This window comes from Mugil cephalus, chromosome 1 (assembly GCF_022458985.1).
Source record: "Mugil cephalus isolate CIBA_MC_2020 chromosome 1, CIBA_Mcephalus_1.1, whole genome shotgun sequence".
In the NCBI taxonomy this organism is placed as follows: domain Eukaryota; kingdom Metazoa; phylum Chordata; class Actinopteri; order Mugiliformes; family Mugilidae; genus Mugil; species Mugil cephalus.
Genome location: NC_061770.1, coordinates 34,765,020 through 34,788,398, shown reverse-complemented (window position 1 = coordinate 34,788,398; position 23,379 = coordinate 34,765,020). Strand labels below are relative to the sequence as shown.

Below are 23,379 nucleotides of genomic sequence, written 5' to 3'. Positions count from 1 at the left end.
CATGGCGTCCATATTTATGTCCAGGTCATGGTTCAGATCAATGTGCTCCACAAAAATAAAATAAACTGAACTAAAAGCTCTTGGCAACACACTAGAGGTGAACAGATTTATTATTGAGAAGGAAATAAAAAAGAAAAAACAGTATACAAATAGTGTTTATCAATGTTTTATTATCCAAACTTTTTAGTGACAGTAACAAAGAAACAATGAAGGATTAGTAACAGCTTTTGACTTTCTTTTTCTCATATGGTTTTCGTACGTACAAAAGGCAAATGTAAAAACCTTTCATTTATTAGTGTGCGCTAGCTAATCCCAACTTCTGGCTCAGTGTGGGTAGTTTAAAAGGATTGTTATATGTCATATTGTTATATATAATATAATACTGTCTTTCTGCGCAGTGCTGCCACCTGTGGTTTGATTTGTGTTATGTCCGCAACTTTCACTAAAACGTATCAACCCTTGGTGGACAAATTATGGCTATAGCTTTTAGGCAAAAATCTAAGCTAATTGTTCACTCTTCTTCTTCCTCTTCTTCCTCATGGTATCTAATAAAGTAGTTATGTTGTAGACAACATTCGACAAGGATTAGACCTGAGAATGTTTCCTTGATCTTTGCTAATATGGTTGAAGGATTAAAGCTTAAGTTATGTATAGACAGTTAGTACCTCACTTTTTTTGTGTGTGCTGTAGCGGATTAGCTGAAAAAAACAAACAAACAAAAAAAAACAACAACTGGTATTAGTGAGTATAAGGGTATATCTGACGGTGATCACTTCCATTCTAATTATGCAATTTTTGGATTATGGTGTTTTCATTAGTACCACCAGGATTTGCCTCGTCTCGCTGATTATTTTGATATGGTTTTGATCCCGATTCGACGACATGCAATATATTATCATCCACCTGGTGGCGCCTAAATTGAAATTTGGAATCTTCGAATTTTTGAAAAATGTTCGAAGTGTTAAAGTATGTACAAATTCACATTTAATTAGGGGTCTCTTGCTCTTAAAGAACGCCCACAAAGGGCCCTGACATATTTTGATTCCAACTTTAAAATTGGTCAAAATTTTTCAGTGTCCAAGTACGAGACTCAAAAAAATGTCATCCAAAATTTGTACCACTCAACTCCAAATGACCTGAAACATGGATGACTTTTCATTAGTGTTTTTACCCGCAGCACTTTGTTCCAGCTTCCAAATTGACCCATGTGTCAATGTATGGGACCTCATTAATTGGCAGGAGCATTTTGGAAATGCTTATTTTAACTCATGTTCGTTGACACTTTGCAGCAGAACGAGCTGTAAAGAGAGGCATGGCCCTACGTCACAGAATTAGTTAGCGAACATTAGACGTGAGCCTGGTTTAGTTTAATTTTACTCCTGAGACAACAATAATAATGAAATGAAGCAGGTGTAACTGGGGTTGACACAGTAAAGCACAGCAATAAGATAAAAGTCAACCCTAACCCCTAATCTAACCCTAAAAAGCTCAGTAGATACTAGAGAGTGTTATGGGTTCACCCTCTTTCACATTACATGTAGTAATTATTGGATCCATTGATAAAACAAACAAAAGGCAGATTGATTAATGCAGGTTTAACTTCGTAACCTTCGCTCGCAGAGGTTCATCATTCTTCTGTGCCGGACTGTTGGGGAGGGGGGGTCTGTATCATGATCACTGGCTGGAGGGGGGACAGAAGACAAGGAAAAGGACCAAGGTTGACCAAAGAGTAGTTGAACGATCAAATAGAAACAAGTGTCAAACTCTGGTAGGTTTGGACTTTTCTGAAGGACCTCTTCACTACGGTAGTGGAGAAGAGTCTGATGAAGAGAAGACCTGGACCTGATCCTAGACCTGATCCCGAAGCATGACCTGAAACCCTGATCGTGGACCTAGACGTGGACCTAGACAAAGACCTGACCTGGACGTGGACCTGGACCTGAACTTGATCCTAAATCTGACCCTGATCCTGAACCCAGATATAGACCTAAACCTGGATGTTTACCTGATCCTGGACCTAGACGTGGACCTAGACAAAGACATAGACCTGGACCTTTAACTGAAACTTGAACTGATCCTGGACCTAATCCAGGACCTGGACCTGGACATGGACCTGGACCAGGACCAGTAGAGTAGGTATTTATCCTGATCCTGATACTGAACCTAGACCCTACCGTAATCCTGGACCTGGACTTGGACCCGATCTTATACCTGGCCCTGGCCCTGAAAACTCTTCCTGACCCGAAACTTGATCCTAAACCTCTCCCCCCCTCAGGACATCTGGATCTGGATCTGGATCTGGATCCACTCACCACGTTAGGAGCTGGCCCACAACAGTTGATGACTTTGCAGCAGTAGGAAGCCAGAGTGATGGAGAGGGCCAGCAGGGTGACCTGGACCAGCATCCCCCCGGCATGAAAGTGGGACTGGGTGGCCTGTAAGTCAGAGAAGACTTTGAACCAAATATGTTAAAATACCCTAAAAGATTAAAAACAACAACAACGAACAAAAGTAATATTACTGAAGTGTGGTGCTTAAAGAATACTTCAATTTCAAAGAGTTGGTCACTCGCCTGAACCTCTTCGCAGATCCTCCGGTAATACTCGGTGTTGTTGCCAGTCTCGTAGTGCCAGCAGTAGTAGTACATGTCCCCCATTTTAACCACAGTGAAGGCAAAGTTGATGATAGAGGCGCCGCTCGCCAAGATCTCCATCCCCAAGCAGGCCCTGAGCTGAGACCAAGAACAGGGAGAAGACGTTTAACGGGACACAAATGGTGGACCTGGACCAGGACCAGGTCCAGGTGCTGGACTTAGACTTGGGGAGGACGATGTTATGATTTGACCCTGAAATGAAGATATTAGAGGCTCCAGTGGGTTTCACTTCTTCTTCTCTGTTCCTTTGTCTATTTTTCCATAACTACTTTCCTCCAAAGCCCCGCCCACTTCCTCCTACCTGTCCTCCTGTCCCACGTTGTCCTGTCCCCATCCTCCTGTCTCCCATCCTCTCCTGTCTTAGAGTCCCCCTGTCCTTCTGCACCCCCAATCTTCTTGTCCCTCTGTCCTCCTGTCCCCCATCTTCCTGTCCCTCTGTCCCCCTGCAACTATCTTTCACCGTCCTTTCGTCCTCCCTATCTTCCTACTGCCCCCTTGTCTTCCAGTCCCCCATCTTCCAGTCCCTCTGTCCTCCTGTCCCTTTGTCCTACTACATATTTTCCTTCCTTTTCCCTTTTTTGTAAAGTACAATATAATACAGCAGAATCTGGTACACGTGGACACTATTAACGTGGACAAGTCCATTCAGCCTTAGGCAGCCCTATGTTGGACGTCACAGAGGAAGTGGTCTCAGTTCTTTTGTGTTTTCCAGTAGTGCAACGTCAGCAATGTCTGAACTCAAGTCTCTAACAAAGCCTTTGTTTGTCTGACAGTGAAGATTTAAAAGGGGAAATGAAAATTTACTTGAGAAACGCTGCAAAACTGGACAAACAAAATCTACAAATTAGTTTCATATACCGAAAACACCGTTATACAAATATGCGTTAGCTTCCGGCTAACATCAATGGCAAAATTAATGTATATGCTAATGCTAATATTCGCTAACATCAGCGCTCAAAAGAGGAGATAATAAAACAGAAACTGACACGTGGTGTTAAACTTCGGGGCCATAATAACCTTGTTCTTTACTGATAAACCGAGCGTCGTCCAGCGGATCAAGACACTTGAGGAAGTTTACAAAGTGACTGTAACCTGTAGATCAAGGACCCCAAAGAGTAGATACTGAGTAAGATATTTATCTGTTGGAGGCCGCTACTCCTAAATGAATGTAGAGGAAACACTGAGTAGGTATTTATCTCAGTCACACTGGTTTAATTTTTGGCTAAAAAGTTACTGAATCGATTTCAAGTCACTGAATTGTTTCGTTCTAAATGAACTAAAACTGCCTTGAATCGTATCGGCAACGATGAATCGTGAATCGAATCGAATCGTTGTTAAAACGAATCGTTACACCCCCCACTCACCGTATTCCCCAGAGTTGGATAAGTGAGAAAAGGCGTTTTTAAATCTGTTCAGACATTGTCCTAATCCAGCAGTGCAGCTGTTAGGTTTAGCTTAGCATTGATGCTGTAATATAGTGTTGCCAATTAGCCAGAGGATCCTTAAACGGATCAAACACTAGATAAAACGCTACGCTAGCAAGACAAAACTGTATATCAAAAGCGTTAGCTTTAGCTTAGCATAGATGCTGTGACAGTGTTGCCAATAAGCCAGTCGTTCACAAAAGTGATAAATAAACTTTTCACACCTGAAAACCAGTCACACCAATGTGTTGACGGAAGTTGGGGGTTTTCAGGTGCTGCGTAGTGTCTCATAGTCCCAAGTCTAGGGACAATCTGTTCGTATTAATTGCACTGACATTTGTACTCTTGAGTTTATTTATCACTTTTGCAAACAACTGGCTAATTGGTAACTCTACATTACAGCGCCTATGCTAAGCTAAAGCTAACACTTGCACTGCTGGATTAGGGCTGTCAAGTAGGATGGGTGTTGGGGTGAGGACCCAGATGCAGGACTAATGATGAGACAGGGAGTTCCAAGGAAAAGGGGTATTTAATAATTGACAAACAAAAGGCGCTGCAAGCAAGGCAGGAAAATCCCAAAATCAAAAGAATCATGAATCATGGTATGGTAGCATGGAACAAGACGTGGAAACATGGCATGGAGACATTAAACAACACGACAAGGAACAAAGGGAAAGCAGGGCTATATGTACACAAGAGGGCTCAGGGCTAACAAGACACAGGTGAAACACATGATGACAATCAACACAGGTGAAACCAATGAACAATCAAGGGACAAATAAGGAACACAGACAGGAACACCAGAACTTAACAAAATAAAACAGGAAACACAACATGACATGGACAGACATGACAAAACCACAAGGAAACATGACCGACAGGAAACGAAGAAACTTGGCAAAATAAAACAATGTCTGGACACATTTGAAAAACGCTTTTTCTCACTTATCCAACTTTGGGGAATATGTTGAGTGACTAAATTTAACATGGGTGTGGTGTTTGCCTTTAAGAAGTTTACTAATCGAATACGTCACAGGGTCGACTGGATCCCTCTGAACATCCTGAGAAATGTACCAGGATGAAATGGAAAGAGTTCTTGCGCCCAGTATAAATCCCGTATTGATTATGGTTTTGAACTGAAACCGAGTAGTGGTCCCACTAAGAGTCGCTGTCTTTTACTGTATCCGTGTTTCACCATCTATGTTCACTGTCTTTATATTTGATAGACATATCTTTCACTACCTGACTAAAACGATCTACTTTCTAGCCTTCACCATCCGCCTTTCGCTAGCTCGTTCTTCTCCCTTTCACTGTCTATGGGAATCGCCATGCCAACCAACTCCATGACGTCAGAGGCCACAGTACCTATGCTAACAGAAACATTGTATTTTCTCTTAATATGCTAACATTTGAGCGTAACTACGTCTATAAAATGCGGTTTACTTGACTGAGGGCTTCATATTCCCTTTAAATGGCCTCCACTTTCAAAGGCAGTGATTTTAGCAATTTTATGCCAAACTCATACTTTATGTTACATAAAGAGACAAAATAAACTTTATATACTTTGGTCACTTTGGCAAATAATGTTGATATCATTGCCCTTTCAGGTGCCTTAACCTTTGGCCACATTGGCTCTGGAGGAAGACCTGATTGCTCCCGTTGGCATGCCATTGATGTGTCAGAAAAGGTAGAAGCAGAAAATGTTTTTTGATCAGCCCAGCATGAAGTCCTTGGTGGTTCAGCTAGACCTGGACGGTAATAGTTTGCAGTGCTTACAAGTCTACCATCCTTCAACATCCAATACATCTTCCGAACTAGGCCTTGATCATAGATCGTCTACAAGGGGATGGGGGATGTTTGATGCCTGCAGCCAGTGATAGATCCAGCTGCTTTCAAGAAGGCTCTGCAATCCTACACCATACATCTGTGAAGGTTCTCAAGTCACCCTGGTCACAATATGTCCAAATTCATTGGAGAAAGAGGACAGGGTCAAACAGTCTCCTCCAACAACAGGTTAGTATCTAGTCATTAAGGTTATGACAGGTAGCACCAAACTTTCTACTCATCCCTTAAAACTGAAGAAGTTACTTGGGTGAAAAAGTCCAGTTGGATATACCACACCATACAGCTTCCACGCCTTCAGGAGTCAGTGACCTTTCTAATCACACGGTGACCCACTTACCAGACAGCCAGAAAACAGACAGTATCTCCATTGTGACATCACACTCCCGTCTCCAATTATTGTTAACAAGGCCTCAATACTCTAATAAGGTTTAAACTAATAAGGTTGTGTGTTCACCTGCTGTGTCTAGAAGGGAACGCGGATTAACCAGCGGCAGTATCACCATCTGGCCAAACCAGAAACTGAACTCTGAATTGAGACACGGCCACAGAAAACTTATACCTGAAAAATATTCAGCTACTACTCAGACTAAAATATTATTTGATTTGATAAGATGTTGAGCTCATTGTCTTTCAAAATGTGCATCCCTATCCCGGTCATTGGATTGAACAAGGGGGCGTTTGCAGATTTAATCAAAACTCGAAGGCTGTCACAAGTAGGGCTGGGTATTGATACCCGACATCTGTTAGGTATCGACCGAAACAACCCAGTACTGAGTAGTATCAAAACTGCACCTGTCAAATAAGTACTTCAGTCTGTAGTTTTTGTACCAAGATTTAGAAAAAAAAAAAAAAAGACAGCTTTTAATATTCATTGTTTAGTAAATCGTTTTCGGCATGTTATAGTAGGCAGCTGTGTGTGCTAATGCTAATGCTAACTTGCTCGCTAATTTTTTATCGTATTACCCAGAATAAGATGAGGAGGTTCATGGTTGTGATGGTGGAAATTACACAGCCCAAATAATACTTTGTTGTACAGGTTTGTTGTTTGTATAATTGTCAATAATTTGAGCAAATTCAAAATATATTTGTGTAAAAATATATTTTGAATGGGGAGGAGTGCTCTCTATTCACATGATTGATATTGAATGAAGTGAAAAAAGAATCAGATGAAGTACTCAATTGGTATTGTTTTAAGGGTTGGTATCGGTACTGGTATTGGGAAAAAAAGGGTCAGTAAGTTAACTAAGATGTTAAATAAGTCTCATCTACGTACTTTAACTGTTTTGTGCTACATGAAGTTATAGCCTTCTGACTTTTTACGAAACATATTGAAACCATGCTCCCAGACGGCACTAGGGACGCAAAGCTTTACACGAGTTATACACGAATATCAGAATTTCCAAGAATTTTAATCCGTCGTCATGTATGGCTAGAGTTAATCAGAAAGGCCTTTGTTCAACAATGTTCATTGTTGTTTATCCATGAGTTCAGATAAGAGTTCTACAATAGCTTTTTAGTAATAGATTAGCATTTAGCAAACTAAAATCGTCCATAACCGTCCTGGAATTAATCCTTCTTGTCCATATGTCCAAATGCAAAGCAAACAATTCAAGGTGCAATGGTTTAGGATTCATGTTAATGTGCATTTAAAGAAATTTAACTTTGTGAGGAAAATTTACAAAATATATACATAAAAAATGTCCAATCAACCAAAGATATTTTTTTTCTAATTTGAATTAATAAGCTAGTTTAATAAATGTACACACAGAGTGTGTAATAGATTGTAAAAGTAGTTCCTGGAATGAATCCTTCTTGTGTTTAAGTCCAAATACAAAGTAAACCATTGAAGCTGCAAGCTAACAAGCTATCGTTTAAGATCGTTTAAGATTTGTCATGTTTGTACTTGTAAAGAATTGTGTATACTTAGTTCACTTAACTTATTTTGTCTAAAGACAAAATATAAAATAGCCGACAAATTACTTGTCGTTAGTTGCAGTTTGGCTAAAAGTAATAATTAAAAATTGAGAAAAATGCTGAGACATTTCCTCGACTGATGCTAGGAGCTATAAACGTGGTCCGTGTTAGCTTTAGCTTAATTATTTCTGTCTCGTCTGTCGTCTCGTCTGACTTACCGTTGATAGATGGAGGTTCTGCGCTGATATCGCCACGGCCCCGGCTATTAGCACCTGCAACGGGAACAAAGCCGTGCAATCAAAATAAACTCGATATCTGCCTCCTTACTATAGTAACACTATAGTAACAAGTCTAACATCTGAGTTCTCTGCATGCTCACCAACAGAGACAATATAAAGTAAGGTATGTCCAATGCTATGTGGCCCAGGCCTTTAGTCTGCAGCACAACGGCACCGGTGATGTTGTACAGACTCAGGCAGATCTGGGTGATCTGAAACAAACACAGGCAGAGACGATGACCCGGGTTAAGGCCATAGACCAAAGGAAAAGCAGAGATGTGAGACACACTTATTTCATACCCCCAGAGCTTTGGGCTCCGCCTCCAGGAACTTCTCTTTCCTGTGGGCGTTTTTCTGGAAGGTGACGGCGACCAGAGGACTCTGAGCCAGACTGGCGCCTACTTCTTCCACGACTGCTCCTTCGTCTGAAACCAGAAGTACGTTTAGTGGGTTTAGCAGCGGGTGAGAGGACGGATGCACGTCCAACAATGACGCCTCAGTTACGTTTAAGTTACTTGTGTATTTATGTCCATTTTATGCTTGTACTCTTGAACGTAGTGGAATTAAAAGCATTGCACTTTTAATTCCACTACGTTCACTTTACAGCACATACATTAGCAAATAGGTCTTCAACAGGGGGTCCGCGACCCCTAGGGGGTCTGCAGAGGAACTCGAGAGGGGTCACAAAACCTTTGGTTGATTGGACATTTTCAACATTAAACTATCCATCATCCCTTTAATAAGATATGTTAATGTGTACGTAAAGAAATTTAAATTTGTGGGGGAAATAAACTATACCATAGATTTTGCGACCCCTTCCTGCAGTACCTCCGGGACCCTCTAGGGGCCACGTGCCCCCTGTTGGAGACTATGCACTAAAAAAATTTGAAGCTAGTTTAGTTTTTTCTAATTTGAATTAATGAGGTTCTTTAATAAATGTAAATTTTGATCGAGGTAATGAACAACGTAAACTTTTCCGAAATATCCGTTGAAAGACTTTCAAAAAATAAAACACAAGTTAAAGTGTTTTACATGTTGTTGCTGCTGTGGATCATTAGAAATGTGTCCAAAAAATAAGGCAACGGCTATTTCTGATAACGGAGTGCAGTATTTTATAAAACATTTAGAAGTTCAGTTTTGGGCCTCAGTGTTGTGTCATGTCCACAACTCTTTACTTAAAGCGTGTGAAATCTAGGAACAGGAGTTATTCCCTTTTAGAACTAAAGTTAATGTTTTCAATGCATGTTTTATTTATTTATTTTTTGTTTTGTTTTTTGCAAATTCACCCCACGACAGGGCAGACTGGACACTCTGGTGGGCCACTTTTGGCCCACGGGCCTTATGTTTGGCACCTGTGCGTTAGAAGCTATCTCACTTTAAATATTTAGCCACTGGTGTATCAGTAACTACAGAACCATATGATCTGAAGAAGTTCTTACTGCACAAAGAGGCAAAGAGGGCTTTTAACCTTTTATCATTTCAGCATGTTTTCATAAAAACAAAAAAACTCATGACCAAAGTAAAACTGAATTCTGCTCATGAATGTTTTGGAGCTCGTGCATGGTCTCGGTCTCTTTTTAAAGCCCAAAACTCTGAAGTTTCTACCACAAAAGTCAGAATCACGCCAAGTGGTTTAGTTCTTGAGGAATCAAAGTTGGAACACAGTAAAATAAATAAATGAAGTTGTTGGGTTCGTCTGGTTTTCTTTGTTTGTTTTGAAAAACAAACATTTATATATGTTTTGGTTGAATATATGCAACATATCGCATGCAACATTTACCCAAATGCGGCTCCGGAGCTGTGATTGGTTCATAAAGAAGCTGCAGAGGAAAGTGAAAGAGCTTTTACCCGCATCCTGACTGTATGAAACTCACACGCTTTCACCTAAAACTCATTTTGTGTGGGAATTAAAAACAGAATCTGTAAAGTTTTCAAAGCGGAAGTAAGATTGGGCCACCGAGTAGGACAACATCTGTATTTCATCACCCACGAGCAAACAGCGCGGAGCTTCCTCTCGTTTTTTTTTTTTTTTTTTTTCCTCCAACCGACAACTATGAAACTGCGAATTCACGAAACAAAACGTATTTATTTGTGTTTTTACCTTCCATCATGACACGACGTCTCTCTCTTACTCCTTTTTATTTTGTTGTTGTTTGTTTGTCGTGTTGCTCCCAGGCTGCAGATGGGAAAGTGTGCGCAGTGTTGGGTGTAGCTCAGGTCCAGTTCCGCCTCCACTGGTCCGTCAGTGCAACACGACTCCTCTCAGACCCAGGATCAGCTGATTAAAGAGGGGCCACCAGATTGGCTCAGTAGAGCTGGACTTCTGCTTTCAGGCTGCATGGACACTGGCAATAACACTGTAGTTACTGAGACATAATATAGCGCAGGGTAAGTATTTATGGAGCACCAACTCTGCCATAATTAAAAATAAATAAATAAAAAAAAAATGAATGCTATTTATTTATTTATTTATTTATCCATTCATTTATTAATTAATTATTCAATTATGACACAGTTAATTCACAGTAGTATTTATGGAGCACCAACTATGCCATAATTAAAAATAAGTAAATAAAAAAAATGAATGCTATTTATTTATTTATTTAATTATTAATTAATTATTGAATTATGACACAGTTAATCCACAGTAGTATTTATGGAGCACCAACTATGCCATAATTACAGACATATGCCATAAATAATTAAAGAAATACCCAAATATATGATATAAATGCTACTGATTTATTTATTCATTCATTTATTCATTTTTAATTATGGCAGTCCACGCCATAATTAAAAATAAATAAATACATACACAAAAACACCTACAGATATATGCCATGAATAAATAAATGAATAAAAATAAATCACTTCATGCCTAAATATATATATATATATATATTTATGTCATAAATGCTATTTATTCTGGTCATCACTGATGGACCAATGAACTCTAAAAGAAAATGTCAGGACATGAGTCCATGAGATGAATGAGAGGAGAGAGATTGGAGGAGGGAAGGAAGGAAGGAAGGAAGGAAGGAAGGAAGGAAGGAAGGAAGGAAAAATAAGATTGGATGTGACTTGTGAGGCAGCAAATAAACACAGCAGATAGAAACACAATCATCTTTATTGGGACGAAACGTTAACAACAGGCAAAAGGGCTCACACGGTTAATTGTACATTTTAGCTCCTCCTCCTCCTCCTCCTCCTCCTCCTCCGCTGACTTCCATACTCAGCAGCGCCACCCGATGGAGGACAGTGTGAAGTGCAGTCACGAGCAGCATGCATGGCCTGCTCCTTCATCATCTCGGAGTCTAAATCCAGGGGTGTCAAACATGAAGCCCGGGGGCCAAAACCCGGCCTCAATAAAAGTGCTGTTCCTACTGTGTCCACTAGGGGTCAGCCTGTGTTTCAGAAGAGTCGAGGACATAAAATGAAACCCGGAAGTAAACCACAGGTGGCATGAATCGCACTTATTTTAAGGATCCAAGGCTGTAAACTAAAAATGAGTTTGACACCCCTGGTATAACAGCGTGGCGCTGACTCCGCCCACAAGCACACAGAGTAATATTAAAGCTAACGTACATCCCTATTTAACATGCAACAAGGGTCAGTTCCCACAAATAACAACAATGATCATTTTCTCCTCTGACGAGGGAGTCAGATTTCTGCTTCCGCCTCCGTACAGCAATATAGTTTAGCCCTTAAATATCAGGCACGTTTAAAAAGTTTCTTCTGAAAATAACGTGATCAGATGACATAAGAGGAACGGGGGAAACTTTATTGTGGTAAAAAAGAAAAAAAAAAAAAGGAGAAGCAGAAGTTACCTGAGCACAAACAGAAAAGAAAGTGCCACCTGCACGGCTGCGAGAAGAGGGGAAGGGGAACACGGGAATCACGTAGGTTTGCAATTAACTGACCCTGTGACATAAACGCTTCGTGTTAATTTGCGGGCGAGTGCATCCAGCGTTAACGTCGCGGACAAAAGCTACTTCCTGCAGACTAGTTCCACTTAGCAGCGGTCGTAATTAGTAACTGGTAACTTAGAAACTCGTACACTGACGCGGACGTGAGCATCAGCTGATTAGGATCCTGCCACGTGAAGGAAATCTTTTATCCGACACTGACAGTTGCGCATGATTAAACAACTGATTCTTGCGGAAAATAAACGGTGGCGTCTTAACTTTGGTCCAGAGACAGCTGCTCTCAGCTCAGCATGAAACCTTTAAAGAAACTCGAAAAAGAGCAAATGTTCTGCAAAAATGTGGACAAAAGGCATCTAGTTTAAACCAGGGGTCCAGACCATGTGTCCTATATGAAACTCAGTCTAATGCTATTTATAAATACACATTATTATTATTATCATTTTGCATTGAATATTAAGCTTTCCCTTATCCTTTTACTAAAAAATGTTGGATTCATGTTTATTTAAAGAATTTTTAATTTGTTGGGGGAGACTTTTTTAAAAAAAAATATATATATATATATATATATTAAAAAAAATGCCTAATCAACAAAAAATTTTGCGACCCTACTGCAGTGCCCCCGTTGAAAACCTACGGTTTAAAAAATCAGAAATCAGTGCAAATAATGATCCCTTATACACATTTGTCTGATTTTCCCTTTTTGTTCTGATTAATAATTCAAATACCTGCATATAGATCAGATAAATTCCCTTTTTAAAAAAAAAAAAAAAATTATAGAATAATGAAAAAAAATCTGAATATACACGGCTGACTATTAATAACACAGACCACCTCGTAAAAATTTGAAAAAGGGCGAAAGACTATGATGTTGTTCCTCAAAAATGACACCACAAAACTAAAACAATCAAACCAATTCTCGTCAGTATTTCTCTCTTCAGATGTCAGTTTGGTTCAGATTTAGTGTCCGGATAGAGAAATGCTTTTCCACATCGATGAGGAATACGAGGGTGTTACAACTTCTGTGTATTTGTACCAAAGGCATGGAAATAACTTCATGCCTGCATTAAATTCGTTTTTCTTACATATTCCTGCTGTAACGTTTATATTATTTCCCTTTTTTTTCAGTTTCGGTATTTTTCAGTTTTGGTATTAAATTCAGTCTGTCTAGAAGATACTAAATAAGAGTTGCGATTTTTAGATTTCTTAAGAGGAATAAATAGTTTGTGATGTAAAAGTTGTAATTTAAACTTTAAAACCTTGTGCAGATACCTCTGGATAAAAGAAAAAAAAAGATAACAGTAAAAATCTAGTAAACCAAAAAAAAAAAAAAAAGAAATAAAAAGACAGGAGAAGGTAGGTTTAGTGGAGGTGCCCTTTAGCCCACGCCTCACTGGCTGGATGACTTGTGGCCGACTCCTCACAGGCTCTGGTAGCCGTCGTTCCTCTTCTTACGGCCGAGCAGGTAAGCGACAATCACCACGATGATGAGCACCAGCAGCGTTATGCCCACGGCAATGGCCACACGGTAATTATCCTGGTCGGCTGGACAGTAGTCGGCTGGAGAAAAGATAAAAAAAACAAAACATACATGAATCAATTTGAAGGCCAGTTGAACCTCCAGAGACCCTTTGTCCTCATACGGGGACATTAAATTTTAGCTTTGTAGCAGCTTCTTATTCTGCTTCATTAAGACCCGTTGTCCTCATAAGTGGACGCTTCAGATTGCCACCTAGTGGTAGCAAAGGGCCAACACACTAGTCGGGTTAAGAACATGATAGCGGGCTGGGACAAAAGTGGACAAGGACCAAAAACGTATCAAAATTTATGATTAAAACTTGTTTATTTATACTTGTTAACGTTACTAGTCTGATATGACTCGTAAATTTAACTAATTATATCAATAGCAACGAACCACACGGCCACTAATTAGCAGATTTCATTGTTTGTGATTCCGTTTTTGTTCAGGATGTGTAATAAATACTTTTATAATTTGCTACACACTGGGAACTTTATTATTTCATATACTGAAATAAGCCCTGTGTCCACATATGAGGACATTGTTTTTTTTCTCAAAAAACTACTTCTTGTTCAAAGATGATTCTTAGTTTTTATACTTCTTACGTCCCAGTGATTTCAAATACCTTGGAGAAATTAAAAAAGTAAAGCAAACTAAAGCTCAGGCCTCAGGAGGTTAAGACACTGCAGGACATAGATATAGTAACCTACCTACGTACGTAACATACGTTGGTGTGAGTCATTTCTACATGTTCATTTTGCAACAACTCCTCCCAAACACTAGTGGGCGCTGTGTCTTTTTTGCCAGACGGGTTCATTTTTGTTTCTACTTCCTGCTTCACTTTCAACAACAGCGACTGAAACTTTGACCAAAATGTCCTCGAGGACGAGTCGTACGAATGTTTAAACCTCCCCCATTAACGTTTCCTTCATGTGGTCCATCTTTACTGATAAGAAACCTCGTATCTGGTGCTGCCAGACAACGTCACGTAGTCGTTAGAGATGGTGACGTCACATTTTACAAGTGGTTTGACAACAAGAGGAAGTGGAAGAGAGGTTAGCAGCTTTAGCGGTTAGCGGTTGTTATCGAAGCAGAGCGACTTGGTTTGGTTTTGTCCTTTTATCCTTTGTATAAATTGGTAAAAGCTGTATTATTATTTAATGTTTTTCAGGATAAAGCTTCTTAAATCTTTTCTCGCCTACTATACGAATGAAAGGGTTGAACATTTGGTCGTTTTATTACTTTATTTATTTATAATAAATAATGTGCTGTCATCGTATTTTCTGCCTTTCGTGGAAAATTCAAAATTATATATAAAAAACTTTATCGAGCTATGTCTTCCAAACTTATTGGGATAAATAAAAGAAACCTGTGTTGTCTAACCGAGCTGAACATAGCCAAACGATCTGCTACTACTAAATGGACCAATCACAGCTCTTGTGCTCTGCATTGCCTTGGCGCGTAGTACATTTACGTCATTTCTTATAGGTGGTTTATACTTCTGCATTAAATAGCCATAGCTGACGTCCACCTCCCCAGAAATGTGGTATTTGCTTTAGTATTTCCGGCTGCTTCTCCATCGACACAATAATAAGGAGTCGGTAACTGAGGAGGTTTGGAGATACAGACAAAATTTGACCTGTATTTCAGTGAAAGTTTCCGTCACTGTTGTGGAAAGTGAAGCAGGAAGTAGAGACAAAAATTTAACCCAACTAGTAATAAAAAAAAGATACAGCGCCCACTAGTGTTTGGGAGGAGTTGTTGCAGAGTGAACCAGACTGACGAGGTACAAGTAGAAATGAGCCTTCAAGTACAAGTTTCCGCTACTACTACTACTACTACTATAATTACCAAAACAGATTTTCCTTCTTCTTTCCTTCTTCAGGGGCATATAGATTAGACAGATAAATTAATAAAATGTCTACGACCAACACAGGATTGTAGAATGTGCCCTAGTCTGTTAAAGTTCACTGTGAGGCCATGTCGCTTCCCCGCAGCCGCTGTGGTTTCGTTTCATGCTGCTGTCAGTTGAGAAACCTAAAAAATGTCAAGTTTTTCACAATTGACTTCCTGTTTTGAGGCCACGAGGGGAGACCCGCATGATGTTAGGAAGGCGGTCAAAATGTTTGGCCTGTTTAAAACTCTGAAAGGCCCCAAAAAAAAGAAAAAAAAAAAAAAGAAAAGAAAAACTACACGGACCACTACTAAAGCTTCTGCGCTCGCAGTCGATACTAAAATTAACCAAACGAATCCGTTTTTCAGTGCAGATCATTGTGCAGCTTTGATTCATTGTTGTATTTTGTGCAACCTAATGGAAACATATCATGAGGGACAGGCAGCGGCTGCAGTCACACTGTGGTTAAACCTGTTTTTCCTGCGAGATGCTGTAAGTGATAAACGTTTGCTGTGCAACAGTTCACAGCAACCACAACAGATTATAAACCATTAATAATGGCCGTTGATGCAATATGCAAAACTAATACTTTAGCCTGAATGTGACACAGCTTTCATTAATACTACAATGCTGCACCGTTACATTAGTCATTGTCATAAAGTGTCTGCAGGGCAACCAGTCAGATCAGACATCTGTTTTTTTGTTTTTTGTGTTTTCCGTTGTTCCGTTGTTTTTCACACTGTGGTAGATCACACTTGATTTCGTGATTGACACTTACGAGGACCAAACTCGGCGCTCTTGGTCACGTTGAAAGCCTGCATCCTATCTTTGCTGACGTCCAGGTACAGCCCTTTCCCCATGTACAGCGACTCCGCCTTGCAGGAGTAGGAGTGTCCAACCTTGGTGGTGAACAGATGCAGCGACTTGTTGCTGGCGCTGTACTGTTGGTTACCTGCAACACAACACAAAGCTCGTCAGGACGGCGCCGTAAAACAAAGTCAACGAAGTTGAACGTGGATAAACTCGTTCGACTGCGTTTCTGCTGAAAGTAGGTTGATGCCAGCTACAGTAACTCAACAGGTTGTGTTTAAATGTAACTGGGCAGACAAGGAGGCTGTTGACCTTATTATTTTTTTTTTTTCCTTTTTAAGTCTGTGTTAATATTTGCCAGCTTGCACAACACCCACCCAGCAGTACTGGAATATCTGTGCACATGTGATGACCCAATTAGATGAGGGCTAAAGTTTAACCAATAAAACGACAGAAAAGTCTGGAAACAAACATCTGACTTACTTCCTTTGGTGAAGGAGTAGGAGAGGTTGAAAGCCAGCGTGTCGACATAGACGGAGTTGTCTGTGACGTTCTGGGGAAGAGTAAGAAAACAACAGCTTTAACATTTCTCTGGGTGGCAAAGGGGCGAGGGTTAGATTGAACCACTTTCTTCTGATTTCATTAATAAAAGTCATTACAGGATTCAAACAACACATTATTTTTTAACTATGTGCCAACTTTGATTAGTCAAGAACAAAACCACTTAGAGTGATTCTGGCTTGTGTGATAGAAACTTCACGGTCTTGACTTTGAATAGAGACCAAGATCATGCATGAGCTCCGAAATGTTCATGAACAGCATTCAGTTTACTTTGGGAATGTCCTGAATAGGCGTTTTTCTGTTTTTTTTGCAAAAAGCCTGCAACGATAACAGGTTAAGGGAGGTACATGCAGCTTTTTGGGTGTCAATCAGCACAGATGGCCTCTGTGGCATTTAAAGTGCAGTACGAGGTGGAAAAGTTGAAACGCAGCCGAAGTTCAAACACTTATCACTGTTTTGTTACTGGCCTATAAATTCGCCTCATAAATCCTGGGTTTACCTTTTATAATAAAACAAATAGGCTATAACTGCTGTTTGGCATTCACTTGAAAAAATAAACGAAGCTTGGAAGCCTGCGTTTTATGTAGGGATGAAATGTCTGGTGAGCTCATAAACTGTATATAAATATGGACAACGTGTCCCCACTTCCTTGTATTGGCCCAACTGACGCTATTTTCCCGGGGCGACGCCACTAAAATACATGTGAAGTCATTTTTGTGACTTTGGAGCCACAAAAATGTGTTTTTTTGTATTTTCCCTGTGTGTACATATATATATATATATATACATATATATATATACATATATATATATATATATACACACATATATATATACATATATATATACACATATATATATACACACATATATATATACATATATATATATATATATATGTATATAGAATGTCTAATCAACCAAAGATTTTGCGACCCCCCTGCAGTACCTCCGCGGACCCTTTAGACTTTTGCAGTCGTCATATGTTGCATTTTTATAAAAATTTTGCATTTGACTTAAATTACACAAAATTTTTTGGTCCATAATGCGCTAATTTTTTTATTGCGTGGAGGATAAGTTGGTGTCGACACCGTTAGGAACTGATCATGCTCCAGGAAATCAGTCAGAAGTCTTGGGCGTGGCTTTATGTGGCAATGGACTGAAAAGTAACAGCAGCGCATGTCATCCCGAGGACCGCAGAGTTGAGTTGACTTACGTCCAAAAAAGCTCAGATTGGTCAGAGGATTATCCTTTCGCATGCAGGTATTTAAAACGGTGCGTCGCCCGATAACATAACATGCTTCACTTTCTCAGAAGGGAAAACGAAAGAACAACCTCAACGAGAGTCTGCGCTGAGTAATCAAAGCTGGGTGGGGGGTGGGGAGGCAGCAGCTAGTCTAGACATGACAACAGACTCTTTCTAAAGTGTAAAACTAAACCTCCACAAGAGCGGAGGCTAAAACGCCGCCTTGTCGTTTCATGTGGAGACTCAAAAGCATTGATTTGCTTAATCTGCAAAGCTACAAAGCAATTTTCAGATATCTTTTGTCCAGATAGAATCTTAAACCATAGTAGGCACAAGCTTCAAATAGTCCGTTTTTGTGATAAAACACTTAGATACGATGTAATGAGCTAAAATGTAGCCAAACCAGGTGCAACCATGGTCAAACCTTCTGTTTCGTATGTTACCACGCAGGGCTAATAGGAATCTCCAGGATATATCTGAGACAAAACCAAAACCAAACGAAACTGGAAATTTGAAAAGGGTTTCAAGAAAACCAGCCAAGTTGTCTTTGTTGTGGAAATATGACACCGGTGAGGTTTAGGTTCGGAAAAACTCACACCATGGCACTTCTGGCCTTTGCACACTCATTTGGCTTAGCACCAAAAACCGCCGTATGAATCACAGAGGCTTCGAGTCACATGCTCTCAGAGCTGACTCATTGGACACACTTCCCCTATTTTTCTTCCCTTCTTCGCAAGTTGAGATGAGCTGTTAGACCAAGACTTCCAGATACAGACAAGTCCCAGAAGGAAAAATGAAACGTACCTTGTTAAATGAGAAGGTGATCGCGCCTTCGGTGAAGGAAAGAGTGAGGACGGCACTGGTTCCCTGGCAGCTTCCACTCGCTCGGGTCTTGCTCGGCTGAATAATGAAGGTCCCGTTTTCCTGTTGGACAATCAGAGACCAAAAAAAAAAAAGTTGTGTGAGGTACCGTGGCAAGAAATGGCATTTCCCTGTCACATGCAATTACCAGTTGTCCCATGACTTCTACTTGGAGATGACAAACATTCAACTTTCAACATTTACCAAAACGAGGAACTCCTACCTTTCCGTTCTTCAGTCGTATCTGCAACGCCATCTCAGCCATCACGCACACCTTCCCAGTTTCATTCACAAAGTATTTTCCCGTAGTCAGGTTGGTGGGGGGAGTAGGACCGGGAGGAGGTGGCGTCACGGTGGTCGTGTTGTGAGGGGCCACGGTGGTGGTCGTGTTGTGAGGGGCCACGGTGGTCGCGTTGTGAGGGGCCACGGTGGTGGTCGCGTTGTGAGGGGCCGGTGGTGGTCGTGTTGTGAGGGGCCGGGGTGGTCGTGTTGTGAGGGGCCGGGGTGGTCGTGTTGTGAGGGGCCGGGGTTGTGCTTTTGATGGTGGTGGAGGGTGCAGTTGGGGTAAACTCTTGTGCCGGGGAAACCGTCCCAGGAGGTTTGGAGTCCTTTTGCACATTTGCAGCCGAAACCAGCGCTTCAGGGAAAAATACGGAGAAAAGAAATTAGTTTCAGCGTTCCTACGCACCACTTCCTGTTTTAAGTATCTTCTACTGGAAGCTTAAAGGGACAAACCACCCCTATGTGAAATTTAGTCACCTATCGTACTCCCCAGAGTTGGATACGTGAAAAACAAAGCATTTTTAAATCGGTCCAGACATTGTCCCAATTTGACCTAGGGCACAGCTGTTAGCTTTAGCTTAGCACAGACGCTGTAATGTGGAGTTGCCAATTAGCCAGTCGTTCGCAAATGTGATAAAAAAACTCAGGAACTTTCCTGAAAACCAGCTGAAAGCACCTGAAAACAATTCACCAGTCACGCTGGTGTGTTGACGGAAGTTGAGGGTTTTCAGGTGCAGCGTCAAAAGGAGGAATTAGGAAAATCCTTGAGTTTTTTTCATCACTTTTGCAAACCACTGGCTAATTAGCAACTCTACATTACAGCACCCATGCTAAGCTAAAGCTAAACTGCTGCACTGCTGGATTAGGACCCCAACTCTGGGGAACACGGTGAGTGACTAGCCGTAGCTAACCTTTGGCTAACGTACAGAGCAGAATAACAAGTACAAGTCATATGAGGAGCAAAGCAAGCGATGGAAAGATAGAACTGGAATTTTTTTAGCCCACATCACCCATCCCTAGTCGCCGCTGTGTCTTTTGGGTAAATTTTTGTTTCTACTTCCTGCTTCACTTTCAACAATAACAACTGAGACTTTCACTGAAATTTCGCCAAAGAAGCAGCTGGAAAACACTAAAGCTAGGAGACGCTACAAGCAAGTGGACCAATCACAGCTCTTGAGGTTCTGGTTACATATCTGGGAACGTGCTACGGCGTTAGCATCATAGCAAATAGCAAATTAGCACGAAAGTCTAAACCACCTATTTATAAGTCGAAACTTAATTAGTAACTTTACGGTTGTTGAAGTCACAACGTAGGACGATTGTTGGCTTAAACAGCCGAGGGGTAAACAAACGATCACCTTCTTATGGCGCAATATTAGCTAGCTAGTGTCTAGCTCTCAAATACAGAGAGAGTAACACATCCATGCACCCACTGGATGGTTGTACAACCAATCAGAGTAGTGTTACTGTAATAAATCCACGGCACTTAGATCAGTGTATAGCTACTTCATACTGTTACTCTTGATGTGATTGTCCAGGGAGAATAATGATTTCCCACCTCAGATGGGCTAGCTTCCAGGCTACGCAAACATAGCTGATGACATAACTGTCAAAGTCCACAACATATTTATGGCATTTGTGGCAATTTGTCTTTTAGGCCACAGCTTCGCTTCGATTAGATTCAGACGTTATTGTCATTGTGTATTGTAGCAAGAAGTGAAACATGAACCCAATAGTAGGAAACATGCGCTGACTATTTGTATTAAGTATTTTACAACAATAGTACATATGTAAAATAAAATATGGTATACTAATATATATAAATATATATGTGCAGTATGTACTATTGTTATACTCACACATATATGCACATAAATACATATATACGGTACATAACCACATAAATGAACACTAATATACAACCTACATAGACATAAATATATACATACTAATACTATCTGGTGGCCTGGGACATTCAGGCATTGCTACACAATTGTTATGCAACTTGTGAAGGTTTTTAGTATCTGAGGTCACGATATGTCCAAAAATTGTGCAAAGCAAGTTGGTCTTGTTAAGTTTCTTAAAGATGGGATTTTAGATACACTTTTTAAAAAATATATTTCATATATACTTATTTATGTTTTATATACATTTTGTGTCTTTTATTCATAATCTATATATTTTAATGTACACCTTTGGATATTTTATATACATTTGGTATATGCTTTACATACTTATTTATGTTTTACATATACTTTGTATATTTGTGTATGACTTCTGGATATTTTATATATATTTTGTATATACTTTTTATATGTTTTGCATATACTTTTGTATGTTTTTGTATGCATTTTGCATCGTTTATGTATACTTTGTATACTTGTATGTATACATTTAGATATTTTATATATATTCAGTATGTTTTTCGGTACACCTTGGATATTTTATAAACATTTAGTATGTTTTCTACGTACGTTTCTCGTATTTTCGACCTTTTTTGCTGACTGTAACTCTTCCTGTCTCTGAGTAATGATGCGGTGCCTACAGCGGAGCCGAAGAAGCTACTTTTATTTATTTATTTTTGCATTATCATTACTGTTATTTCTTCGTAGTTGTATTTCATTTCAATCTGCGCATGAAACAAAAACAACAACACTAAAAAAAAAAAAAAAAAAAAATCCAGCAGCCGTCATCTGTCAGCAGACATGTGACTGAGACCTGTAAGGAAGGACTGCGGAAATTTCTGTTCCCCAAACAATCCAGGAAGTCACAAGTCTTCAATAAAAATGGCCTCATTTATTGCTCCAATAAATAAAACTTTAGCATTAACCCGGTTATAACAATCTCTCAGCATTAAATCATCAAGAACAGTTTCGCTGCTATATTAAGTAACACGACCCCGTGATGTTACCCAACACACACATACACAAATATACACATATACACATATAATATGTAAATCTTTGTTATCTCTGAAGTAATTGCATGGAAACGCCTCAGTTCTGCCCACGTTTGACAGTCGGCTCGAAATAAAAACACGCGTCTCACCTGCGACCGCGCAGCAGGTTACAAAGGTGAAAAGTCCGAGTCTCTGCATGGTGACAATCACTTTCTTCTTGTTCTTCTTCTTCTTCTTCTTCTTCTTGTTCTTCTGCCTCCTGACACAGAGAACCTGTCACCAGCTGAAGTTACTCTGCGCTACGCTGCGTCTCCGCTCATAAACGCGTTGGTCAAGTCTCTGCAGCTGCAACGCGACCGGAAGTCGTCGGAAGGGCGTCTGCGTTAGAAAAATACGTGGATAAATAAAAGCATGTGTTTGTTATTAGAAAATATGTTAAACAAAAAATGTATTTATATGTATGAAGGAAAAAAAGAAGCTTTGTTTTATTATAAGGAAACAGCGTTTAAGGGATTCGGCATTAATCCAGGTTTCCTGCATATTTTTGGTTCAAGAAATTTTAATTTAAATATTTATATATATATATATATAGAAAAGCCTTATTGCCACCGAAATTTTAATTTATTTTATTTTATTTATTTATTTTTTTTACAAATTCTTTCACGTTATTTAATTCAACTAATAAATAAATATTTAAAATTGGGTCAAGGTGAGGAGCTGCGATGCTGGATGGGTTAAATGCAGAACGGGAGTTTCCCTATGAGGGAACAATAAAGATAAATAAATATATCTATATAAATATAGATTAATATAACTTAAAGACTTTTTAAACCATAAAGTTTTAATTAAACTCATAGTTTCACTTCAAATGTAGACTTTTTTTTTTTTAGATAAGTTAATAATTAGTGTAATAATGGTCACGTTTCACATTAAATAGAGCGGAACACGTTTATTTCAGCTTAAATTCGTTGTTTTATTTATTAGGTTTTTAGTTTATTATTCATTTATTTACATGTGAGCCGCGTGCTTTTATTTTGAAACACCAAGTGGCAGCAGCACGAAACGAAACTAAAGTGAGAGAAGAGAAGGGCGCGGCCTGAAACTGAACCTTACAAACCTTTAATGGACGCGGACTAGAAACCCTCACTGGACTTTTAATAATGTGATTCGCTTCCTGTGTGAAGCTGTTGTTGTGTCCGTCTGATCTGCAGCATCTGTTCCTGGAGGAAAGAGGGAAAAAACCACGTGTGTTTCAGTCACTGTGTGAGTT

General features: G+C 39.8%; 2 protein-coding genes across 2 annotated transcripts; both read right to left on the bottom strand.

Annotated features, from left to right (window-relative positions):
- Positions 1-150: 150 nt before the first annotated feature.
- On the bottom strand, positions 151-10,425 carry LOC125014017. Its single transcript, XM_047595025.1, has 7 exons — positions 10,216-10,425; positions 8,415-8,539; positions 8,216-8,326; positions 8,055-8,108; positions 2,573-2,731; positions 2,313-2,435; positions 151-1,681 (listed from the first exon to the last, which is right to left on the bottom strand). Exons 1-7 carry the CDS (start codon positions 10,223-10,225, stop codon positions 1,628-1,630), a joined length of 636 nt encoding a protein of 211 aa, XP_047450981.1. The 5' UTR covers positions 10,226-10,425; the 3' UTR covers positions 151-1,627.
- A 798-nt stretch (positions 10,426-11,223) lies between these two features.
- On the bottom strand, positions 11,224-22,455 carry cd68 (CD68 molecule). The gene is given in 7 exon segments (XM_047601780.1): positions 11,224-13,597; positions 16,229-16,402; positions 16,744-16,813; positions 18,872-18,991; positions 19,152-19,370; positions 19,372-19,565; positions 22,259-22,455. Coding segments are annotated over 7 exon segments (966 nt in total). The 5' UTR covers positions 22,308-22,455; the 3' UTR covers positions 11,224-13,457.
- Between the last annotated feature and the right edge of the window lie 924 nt (positions 22,456-23,379).

Bases quoted from the DNA above. Each gene is read 5' to 3' on its own strand.
- LOC125014017 (XM_047595025.1), bottom strand. The intron at 8,109-8,215 runs GTGAGCATGCAG...TTCCCGTTGCAG, and splicing joins ACTTTATATTGTCTCTGTTG to GTGCTAATAGCCGGGGCCGT. The intron at 1,682-2,312 runs GTGAGTGGATCC...TCCCCCCTCCAG, and splicing joins GTGGGCCAGCTCCTAACGTG to CCAGTGATCATGATACAGAC.